This window comes from Musa acuminata, chromosome BXJ3-4 (genome assembly GCF_036884655.1).
Source record: "Musa acuminata AAA Group cultivar baxijiao chromosome BXJ3-4, Cavendish_Baxijiao_AAA, whole genome shotgun sequence".
Classification (NCBI taxonomy): Eukaryota; Viridiplantae; Streptophyta; class Magnoliopsida; order Zingiberales; family Musaceae; genus Musa; species Musa acuminata.
The window spans coordinates 36786827-36797998 of record NC_088352.1 but is presented as its reverse complement, the minus strand read 5'-3'; the positions used below and the strand labels follow the sequence as shown (position 1 = coordinate 36797998).

At 42.4% G+C, this 11172-nt stretch overlaps 2 protein-coding genes across 3 annotated transcripts; both read right to left on the bottom strand.

Moving 5' to 3' along the window:
- Nucleotides 1-286: 286 nt before the first annotated feature.
- Nucleotides 287-6616, bottom strand: LOC135634882 (heterogeneous nuclear ribonucleoprotein Q-like). 2 transcript variants are annotated; one of them, XM_065145587.1, is made up of 13 exons: nucleotides 6479-6616; nucleotides 6063-6323; nucleotides 5293-5975; nucleotides 4780-4869; nucleotides 4421-4663; nucleotides 4098-4319; nucleotides 1919-2033; nucleotides 1675-1845; nucleotides 1046-1236; nucleotides 862-964; nucleotides 740-789; nucleotides 604-669; nucleotides 287-505 (listed from the first exon to the last, which is right to left on the bottom strand). In XM_065145587.1, the coding sequence occupies exons 2-12, from the start codon at nucleotides 6301-6303 to the stop codon at nucleotides 607-609; spliced, it is 2172 nt and encodes a 723-aa protein (XP_065001659.1). In that variant the 5' UTR covers nucleotides 6304-6323; nucleotides 6479-6616; the 3' UTR covers nucleotides 287-505; nucleotides 604-606. The 2 variants fall into 2 exon arrangements, with proteins under 2 accessions (XP_065001659.1, XP_065001660.1); XM_065145588.1 differs by having other exon boundaries at nucleotides 874-964.
- A 603-nt stretch (nucleotides 6617-7219) lies between these two features.
- LOC103977019 (cytokinin dehydrogenase 3) lies at nucleotides 7220-10311 on the bottom strand. Its single transcript, XM_009392407.3, has 5 exons — nucleotides 9002-10311; nucleotides 8770-8897; nucleotides 8416-8676; nucleotides 8082-8344; nucleotides 7220-7853 (listed from the first exon to the last, which is right to left on the bottom strand). The coding sequence occupies exons 1-5, from the start codon at nucleotides 9579-9581 to the stop codon at nucleotides 7487-7489; spliced, it is 1599 nt and encodes a 532-aa protein (XP_009390682.2). The 5' UTR covers nucleotides 9582-10311; the 3' UTR covers nucleotides 7220-7486.
- Nucleotides 10312-11172: the final 861 nt, after the last annotated feature.

Sequence of the window (11172 nt, the reverse complement as noted above, 5' to 3'; positions counted from 1 at the left end):
TTAAACTCAGGTTCGTAGCAAGTTATTTTATAAACCAAACATGCTTATCCACATCAGCTTCATACTCAATTGAAGCAAATATCAAAACCACGCCTTCTTGTAAAAATCAAAAAGATATCTGAAAATGATGTTTATCCCAAAAAATCTCTTCAGGATTCAACATAACAGATCAAAATATGAATCACCAATCGGACAAACTTATATCTGTGAAATCATAGATCCCATCTCGATGTTGACTTCAACACAACTACTTATTAGACCATTCAATTGCAAACATGATACTCTCTGATCGAATTCATCAGAAGGCTATCCATTATGATCTTAGCATAAGAACCAAAAATCTACTTAATAGTTTCCCAAGGTAACAAACAAAGCCAAGACAACAGTAAAATTTCTAGCCAGCAACCAAAATAGACAGTTTATGAAGTTAATAAGCAGCAACTAAACTAAGATTGCCATCTTAGAAACAGTGCCTTTCCATGATCAAACCAGCATCTTCAAATTACTGCAGAAAAAAAAAGTGATATTATAAGATATTATGGTAAGAAAGATGGTACAAAATTTAAGAACCTAGAGAACTGCATAGGTCATACACAAGATTACCATCTAGTAGTAATAGCTGCCCCCAGAGTGTGGACCTCCGTACGATGAATAAGTGCCACCACCGTACTGCATAAAGAGAAGCAGGTGATCTGCTGAACAGATTGTACTAAATTAAACTCATGAGACTTGTACTTACATCCGAGCCATAATAATCACGTGAATACAAGCCACTCATTCCAAATGAATCTAGAAAGTGAAAGCAAATGATCATTTCATTAGAAGAGAGCATAATTTCAAATTGTTAGAAACAAAATATACCACTGAAAGAACCTCTATAACGAGATGCACCAGGCAGTGGATCAGGATGATCATATCGAGGGCGAACCCTACTCCCAGGTTCCATGTATCCAGAATCATGATCCTGAAATTGAAGCATGTAGAACCACCATTGTACAGACAATCGCACTGACAGACATAACAAAAAATAAATACAAAAATTTACCATCATAGAGAATGGTCGTTTGATACCACGTCCTGCATCCCCATAGAAATAAGGTTCTTCACCTACATACCGACCACTGAAAGGTCTACCAAACTCCTCCTCCGGTTGAAACGGTGGTCTTCTAGATGAGAAGGGTTGCCCTCGCCCTCTGAAAGCACCTTGTCTTCCTGGAAAAAAAAACCCCCTACCTCCTGCAGAAAGCAAATAAACATTGGTCATTCTAAAGAAAAAATAAAACAGCAAATTTTGCCTTTATTCTCCTAATTGAGAAAGGTTTCACCTACGCCTACAAACCAGCTTGTATTAGACTATGAGTACCTAGAACTTATTCACTAGAATAAAGAATTTTAATAAAAGAAACATCACTAACTGATCCCAGATACTAGCAAATGTAGGTAATTCTCCATCACCATTAATATAGGTTATCTCCAATAAGTTGATAAAGAATAATTTCTTCTTATAAATATTGCAGTTCATGTTTCCAAACAGAAGGGTCGATCTTGAACTATTTCATGCAGACCGCAGCCTGCACCATGACAGTCACCTTATGAAATTTATATTATTAATTTGGCTTAATTAATCTACAGCATATCAGCTTTTAGAGATCATGTGACAGATGTACAGTCTACCTCGACCTCCAAAGGGCCTCCTGAACTGAAACTCAGTAGAAGAGCCTTCCATGCCACTATCAGCAGCAAAAGAAAACCTTCCACCTCTACCACGTCCACGAAAATTGAAACCCCTTCCACCCTGAAACCCTGCTCTGAATGAAGGAAATCTACCCCTACCAAAACCTCTACCTGTTGAAGCAAAAAAAATCATCAATATTTAGAAAGCACCAGATGAAAGTTTTTTTTTTTAGCAATGACTTACCAAACCTAGAGTAAACTCCAACACCAGTGTATCCAATACGGTAACCACCGCTCATCCCACCTTTTACAGCTTGAGTTTTGGGCAGTGGATTTGCAAGCCTTGCTCGTACTTTCATCTATAATAAACAAAAGAGGTAAGTTGCAAATATATACAGATATACTGGTACAAAGAAGAATATGAACCATGATCTACTTGGATGATATATGCTTAATCCTTTATTCTTCATAATACCATCAACAAACAAAGAACTAGGCACATGAAGATACCCCATATTTTATAAGAGCACATACAAAGGTGCTATTTTTTTTAATATATGACTACGCCTGCCAAACTGATCAATAGATTTTCAGAAAAGAGTGACAGAACCAGAAGTTATGGTGTCACGAGCTAGATGGATCACTCCAGGCTTACTTGGAAGCTTTCTATAACGCAGAGGAATAAACCTTAAAGCATCATTTGCAACATTAAGTAGGCTTGTCTCGTAATTATCATATGATAGATAGCAGTGTTATGAACTCGATACAAGGAAGACCAAGGGCACAAACACAGATACAAGTATTTGGCAGCATAATCAAATATCTATAAGGCTTAAGCACTAGATTCTGTATCTTCATATTACTAGTCTTAAAATAACATACCCAAACAACATAAAATCTTGAGAGTTGGACATGGATATAAACAAAGACAACTCTCCTGATACATAAATTGTAAAACAAACAACACATTGGACACAAAAGTAAGACACTTGCCATGGGGTTAAAAAATTGAACTCAAAGGTACATGGTGATCTTAGGAGCATGAATGTGCATTAACAAATGTGTCCCTTCAACCAGAGTTTAGAGCATGGTTCACCTTACCGGTCCGTACCCGTATACCGACCAGCTATCGGTATGATACGTATCGAGCTATATTGAGCCATATTGAGTGTACCGATAAATGATACATGAGGGCATACCAATGTACCGCCCATACCGGTCCCCTATCAGACCGTTACATACCACTCATACCGAGCGGTATACCACAGCACAGTGAACCTTAGTTTGGAGTATTCAGTTCGTGTTTCACATGCAACCACATTCACAATACATAAACTCCAAATAAAAGATTAAGAACATAAATGTTCATGATAAACAAATAGGTCGGTGGTTGTAGGTTAGTTGCAATTAAAAGAATGCAAAGATAATTCTTTGTAGTAAGTATAGTTTGCAAGAATTAAGTCAGAACAAAGATCAGCCACAAGCTGCTTGAATGGAATCAATCAAATCATCAATTTGTATTGACACAATTAAAACAAAGAGAAAGAAAATAAAAACTAAAAAATATTAAAACAAAAAATTGAAAACAAATATTTTAAAATGAAATATATTTTGCATTTCACCAAAAGTTATAAACAAACTTAACAGTTAAAAGTATTTTTCACATTAATGATAATTTCTTTTATCATTCAACTATGAATTTATTTAAAGTAATATGAAAAGTTTAAAACGGATTTTAATCATCTTAAAGTAATCATCATAAAAATATTTTTACCATTTTTGGCAAATTATAACTCATCCTAAATTACTTTGTGATAAAATATCCTTAAAACATTAACATTAATATATAAAACATTCTAAAATGATAACATTTCATGCCTCACAATTTCTTCCCAACAAATTTTCATCCTATTTGGTGCTTTCATAAACAAATATAATGTGGGTCCTCTTCATTTTTAGAGAGCCATGCAGGCATGTGAGTTCTGGAAGAATCTCTTGGTACACATTTCTAGATAAGGGCATATGACTTGAGCCTCTCGCGAGGAGTTGGATCTCAAGAGCCATCCTACATGACAATGAATAAGTGTTTTCGATGTCAGAATCAGATATACTACTATGTTCTGGTAAGTCAAACTCCGCCTTCACCTTCCCCTCCAGTGTTCCTTATAATCTAATCTTCTTCCTATGTTCCTGTTTTATTTTCACTTCTTCCTTTCTCCACTGCAGATTCATCTGTCAGCTGCCAAATTCCAGCTGAAATCAACCAGAAGGCTCAGAAATCAGCCAATCCATGGAAGTAACAAAATGTCAAAGACATACATAACATTGCAGCATAAGTGATGCATCAGAACTTTGGCTCCTAAGGTAAATCCAAAAAGAAACAAAAGAAGTGCCTGCAGATACAAACAAGGAACAAAAGGTACCTTGGACTTCCCATCACCCAGTTCGGTGTCATTTATACCTTCAACACAAGTAACAGCTGCTTCATGAGTTGTAAAGTTAACAAATCCAAAATCCTTCCTTTTGGCAGTTGACATGTTTCGTGCCAGCACAACACGCTCAATCTCTCCATAGCCTTTAAATTGTTCTTTGACCCTATCCTCATCCCAAAATGGTGGCAACCCATCAACAAAGACTGATTTAACCTGTATCAGCCAGTATCAAAGGGATCACCATTTGGAAAGGAGCAAGTGAGCTCTGAGCAAGAGCACACAACAGGCACAGAAGGATGCATCTGCAAGAGTACCTGAGCCATGACTTCGGGATCTGGCTCACGCAGTGGCTCTGCAAAAGCCACTTTGGCTGTCCTCTCGGGGTGGCCAAATATAACATCAGGCTTTTGGAGCCGTTTATAAGCTAGCATAGCATCCTGATGGCAAGAGAATTCCAGGAAAGCAAACCCACGACTTAGACCGTCATTCTGGGTGTCCAGAACAAGAGTAATATGTTCAACTCCCTCTACGTCATAATCCTTTAGCTTCTGCTTAATCTGTCACACAAAGATCAATTAAGCAAAAGAAAAAGAGAAAAAAAAGTTACTACTTCCAAGCCCCATCAATCACTCTGCTTAAATTATCATAATCATAGTAAGTGAAGAAGGCACACAGCTTCTTTTGTCCATGTGTTGCAAATGTTCCCCAAGAATAATGTGTCATTGTCCTCGCTTGGTGCAATGCCACAACGTTTTCCACGAATCTGTAACAAAAATTAATCAAAAGAATAACTAGTGAAGATGTAAAAGATACTTCTTATGAAAGTATCTTTTATATGAACTATATATGAAAGTCTCGAGTGAACGAAAGCCATGTTCTAAATTATCTTGTTCCAAAGCTCAAATGCATAAGCAAAAGACAAGGGTGGTTCAAGAATCATATATATATATATATATATATATATATATATATATATATATATATATATATATAGACACACACACACATATAAACAAACATATTATGAAACCAGATCGCTGTCAAAGTTGAACAATAGCAACACGTGAACATCAGAAGTCTGGTCATTTTATCTACTTCAATTGTGAGATTAAATTTTCAAATAAGTGATAGACAATCCAATTTAAAAAGTTGCAGAAAACTAAGATATCAAAGCCAAATATCTTACCATAGGATTTTTCAATTCAATGAGTGCTCGAGCAGCCTGCTCCTTGTTGGCAAACTTTACAAATGCAAATCCCTTGTTCTTATTGGTTACAAAATCCTTGTGGAGACGGACCTCAACAACTTCCCCAACCTTCTCAAAGGTCATTTTCAAATCCTCCTCCATAGCATCTCGATCTAGTCCCCCGACAAATATCTCCTGCTCCTTCTTCATCTTCCTCCTCTTAGCCATGTCTGATATTAGAATCTGCTCGTCCTCCTCAACCCGAGGATCTTCCTCCTCTTCCATCCCGACACTAGCTTCCTCCCCTTCCACACCTCCTATGTTCTCTTCCGTACCCATAAATTCCTCTTCAACAGGCTCCTCAAACTCCACCGGCTCTACCTCTTCCTCCATCTGCTGGCCCGCATCAGCAGGATCTTCTTCAATTTTTTCAGAATTGTCACCCCCAGTGTCCTTCACATCTGCGACTTCCACGTCATGCTTCAGCTCATTCTCCTCCTCCACCTCATCCTCACTCTCCTTGGCTTCAACTTTTATGGCCGGCTCTTCCACAACCTCCACCTTGGGAGGATCTGCTGCAGCAGCCTTCTGAGCCAGAGGTGTTTTCCCCTTTCCACCGGCAGACTTCTTTGCATAGGCTGCAGCTGGTTTCTTCTCAACTGCAGGAGTAGCCGCCTCCTCAACTGTCCCAACCAAACAACAGGGCTTAGAGTTTTCCATAAATGAAAGTTAACGTTTAAAGAACACAAAGAACCAACCCAAGATGTCACCTTCAGAACCCTGCTTAGGATCAGGGGTCACGGTGACCGGGGCAGAGGCAGCGGCAGCGGCTCTGCTCGCGGACTGTTTTCCGGCCACCTTCGCGGTCTTGGCTCCTGATTTCGGGGTAGATTTCGTTGCCACTTCCGGGGTCCTCTCGGCGGCGTCGGCGGCGGCAGCAGCATCTTTCTTCGGGGTAGGCGTCTTCTTGGTGGCCCCAGCTTTCGCGGCACCGGCATTTCTTGTCCTCATACTTCAAACTGGCAAATATCCTACAGGTGAACAGCCAAAAAGAGAAGATAACCATCACGGAACCCAAAAAGGGGAAACAAGATCCCATCTTCCGTGCAAGGAAAGCAGTAAAAGAACACAAAAAATAAGCAAAGAGAATAATCTTTGAGCATAACAGGAGGAGGAGAGAACGAACCCTAAAGAAAAATAGAAACGAAGCGCCTCAATTTTCCGGTGTCTTTCGGCCACCCTTCACGCGATGTCTAGGGTTTCTGAGAACGACGCAGGCTATAAGAATTCGATCGATGGAGTCGGTAGCGAACGCGAATGGAGCCCTCGCTTATTCTCCTCTTCGGTCTCGGGCTTCAGAAGGCCCATGGGCCTATTACGAGTAGGCACGTGAGTCGATTGAGCGGCACGTGACTTAAACAAAAAATAAAAATAAATGTATCATTTAAAAATTCTCAAAAATAAATATTAAGAATGGTTATTGGCAACCTCTTGCTTAATATAACTGCTTTTAAAAATAATAAAATATAAGTTTACTAAATATAATCTCTCAATTATTTTATTTTTTATATCCCCTCAATTATTATTATTTTATACAATATATTTTTTTCCTTTAGAAGGAAAAAAAGTTGTATGGAAGGAGTTAAAAAAATTATTAGAATTAAATAATAAATTAAGAATATTTACGAACATTTAACATCAGTTTGATTGAGACCTCCTTTCGCAGTAGTAGTTAGTCAGAGTCCGGTCTATCAACGACTTAGTTATGTTCGTTTCTTGTCTTCTTCTCTGTCCGCTCCCCACTGCATGATCCCGAATCTACTTGGAAACCCACACCCACTGACACCGACAGAGATGGAAAGCCCAAAGAACGCACCAAAATCTAAAACAAAGCTAACCCACAAACCAAGTTGCAGTATATTAACGATAGAAAGGGCAGAGAGTGCATCCAATATATTCCCAATAAAAAGTACACGAAAAACCAAGTTGCAGTAAAGTAAACCAACCAAAATTTTAATGGGTGCGAAGGTATCCTCTTCCAAAATCCTTGCATATCAGATCAAAGAACAAAAAGAAGGAAAAAGGAAGATCGAGGAATGGGGAACAGGTTCCATGCTTCTTCTTTTCCTCTCCAGTAATCTTGTCACGTGCACTGAACTTGCTGTGTGACGGTGGAAGAACATATGCGATGGTGCTACAGGGAGGAGGAGGAGGAGGAGGAGGCGGAGGAGATCCTGGGGAATATGCCGTGGCCGGGGGCGAGGATGCCGAGCGGGTCGAAGCGGGCCTTGCGCGCCGCCAGCCGCTCCCAGCGCCGGCCGAAGTGCTCCCGCCAGTGGCTCGGCGAGGGGTGGTGCGGTATGTACTGCTTGGCGCCGATGCCGGGGGCAGAGGCGGCGTCGGCGATGCCGCGGTTGAGACGGAGGAGGTCGCGGAGGCACTCGGCGGAACAGCTGGCTGGGCTCGCTGACCGGAGCACGCCCACGATGTACAGCACCCGCTCGTCCTCCGCCGCTCCCCCGGCAGCGTCCGGCAGCACCACCGATGTGTTTGTGTCCCACCTGAACCATCCATGATACATAACGCATATGCAACGTGAAGGACATGAACTCATACCCTAGAGGAGTCCTTAGTACATGGTTTCGATCCAGTAACTGTTGCACAGATACTGATATCTTGTGAAGTGATTGGATGTATGATGAGGTTGCCAAAGTGACTGCACTTCGTGAAGGCAGGCTTGATGGAAGGAAGAGACAGAACGATGGAGGAGGTCAAAAGCTGATCCTTACTTGTCTCTTAGAAGTGGGTAAAGGAGGATAGGGCCCGCGAACTCATCTGGTGAGATGTTCTCCAACAGCAAGTCCCTGAAAGCTTTGATTCCAGACTTGGGCACGAACATGTTGAGCCAAGGGTGGGGGACTTCCCACAGGCCAACACTCCTCAGGCTCATCTCCTCCATCCTAACCCTGTTGAGGAAGTCGTAGTAGGAGACCTCCGCACCGTACAAGTGGGATGTCAGGTGACTCATCCGCCTCGCAATCTCCTCCACGACCTGCAACGAGAATAACTTGGTGCCCAGCTTGTTCATGATCATTTGGAGCTACGAGAGGAATCGCTGCTGACCTCTTCTGTGCTGGCGTTCTTCGATCCGTCGTCATGGACAGCAAACTCAATGCAGTAGAAGACGTTGGAGCTGCCATTGCTGTGGAACTCAGGGGTGAAGTCTAGATGAGTGGGGAAGGCAGTGGAGGAGCCGTGGAGGAATTGCTCATTTAGGACTACGAAGCCTTCGACATAGTCCACCAACTCCGGCATCGAGATGAGCAGCTCCTGGTCACTGGTAAAGGTGTCGAAATCATCATAAAAGGCTCTGACCCACTTGACCTAACATTGTCTCAAAACAACATCAAATTTACCAGCATCAAAATTGATCTCAGATCAAAGTAGAGAAAAACAAAGAGCATTTTGGACTTTCACCTTCTCTGGAGCATCTTGGAGCAGGATCCTTGCTCTCGTTATGATGCCAAATTGGCCTAGCCCACCAAGAACTGCAAAGAAAAGCTCTGGACTCTTGGTGGGAGTGCATGTCACCAGCTTTCCTTTACCTTCAACAAGTGAAGTTGGAACCGATGGTCAGCTCTGATACTAACATCACAAGAGAGCGAGGAGGAGAAATTTGGGTCTTCTGTGTTTTTCTGCTTCACGTTACCTGTCACCACATCCAGTTGAAGGACATTGCTGATCTGAGGCCCGTATTTGAATGTTTGGCCACTGATGCCACCAATGGAGAGAGTGCCACCAACGCTGAGATAGAGGTAATCAGTCCAGGACCTTGGAGCCAGCCCATGCTTCAAGCTCTCATGTAGCAGCTCAATCCACAGTGCTCCGCCACTAACATCAGCATACGAGACACCGGCCACCCCTTCTCCTTTCTTGTGGATTTCTATATTGGAGGGGAGAGCATCCATCTCGATGACTATGCCATCGAGTGCTTGGGCTTGGCCATGGATGGAGTGCCCAGCTCCTCTTGCCGCAACTGTGACTCTGCTGAAGGATGAGGAAGAGAGGAAGCTGAGGAGGAGAGAGATGTCTTCAGAGGACTGGGGTCGAAGGACTGCCGAGGGGGAGTTGAAGAGAATTCTTCCGAAGTCCACAGAAGCTGTGCTTGTTTTCTGGAGGAAGCTCAAGGGACCAAAGTCCATGGGACTCTGGATGAACTTGCATGGAGAACAGAGAGCTAGAAGCAGAAGAAGGACATTGACTCTGGCGCAGAAAAGGGAGATCACCATTGAGGGGAGGAGAAATGAGCTCGAAACAATTCTTGCACTGTCGCTGGTTGCGTTTTAAGGGTTGGAGACAGGACAAGAAAACTCGAAGCCACTTTACATATCGAATTCAACAAACAACAAGTTATCATGCAACTTTAGATAGAGAAATTTCCACAGAGAAAAAAGCAGTGATTACCCCTGTGTTAGCCTTTACTTCCAAATACAAATAAATGTGTAGTGATTTTTCACAAGAAAATAATTGTGACTCCCAACAAAAAAAAAAATTAAGGCAAATTCGAGAAGGATCAGAATATGCTAAGCTTTTTGGTGTGTAGAAAGAATACCATGACTGCGATAGCAGAAAACAGAGAAGGATGGTGTTTGGGAACACTTGAAATGAACCAAAGAAGAACAGGGTAGAAAAGAAGAAGCACCACTCACTGAGTGTCCTTAAGAAGGTTGGTGGAGTCACACACATGTCCAAGGCCTCCTTTTATATGTTCTCACAAGTACCAAACAAATCCACATATCCAGAGACCAGCACAACGAAGAGATGGGGATGGAACAAGCCCGCAAGAAGAGAGAGAGAGAGAGAGGAGGAGACAGGAACAGAATTCCTCTGTCAATGAAAAGGGCAAAAGCACAGATCTCACTCCAATGGGCAATGCATTTATGGAAGGGCAAAATAATTCCAGTTCGTGGCCCAGAATCTAGTGGGAACACAAAAGTGATGCATGTGAGCCTCTTCATCCCCAACTCCTCCACCCTCGTCACCTTTCCACTCCTCTCACTCGTTCGTCCTGTGGCTTGCACAAATAACCAAGTAGTAGTGATAAGGACATTCTTCTAACCAGAGAAAATCTTGCTGCTTGGATTCATACATGGCCTCATAAATGAATCCTCTTCCTTTTTCCATCCACCTGCATCGTGTCTGAGAATGCTGGCTTCTTCAACCATGATTGTGTCGTCACTAGTATCTGATGCTGACGATATTTAAGGAGGACCAGGCCTGTGTGATGCTTCAGTAATCCTTGACCAGATACCATTTATTCGGATGGCTTGGGTAGCTTAGAGAGAGGGAGAGAGAGAGGGGGAGGGTGGCATCGAAACACCAGGACCAAATCTTTTGGAATGTACTGTGCTACTGCGGCAATGCGCCAAGCCCCAGTGAATGGTCGGCCACCACCTTACCAAGAGGATTTGCCCACAGATTGTGTGGTTGGTTGGTTTACATGAGCCTTGGTGTGTCACTGGCAAACTGGCAGCCACATTTTTGCTTGCAGCGGGGTCATCCAACCCCTGCTTGCACCGCACTGCAGTTACCACCATTTCTGTGCTCAAGCTTGTCCAGAACCGGAAGGAGAAGGGGGTGATGTCACTGTGCATTCAATCTTTTAGCCAACTCTGGGAAAAAAGCTGGTTTGTGCTGTGGAGGAATGATTATTAAAGGAGCAGAGGTTATGGTGGCTAAGCTATGCCTACAAGAATTTTCATTGATTCAGTCATTGTCAGTACAAGATTTAGGATCTTAGAGCACTTCCTTCCTGGGGTCCTCGACACATTGTTCTGGGATAAAGCCATGCATGCATGGACGACACTAGCGAGCCAGAAC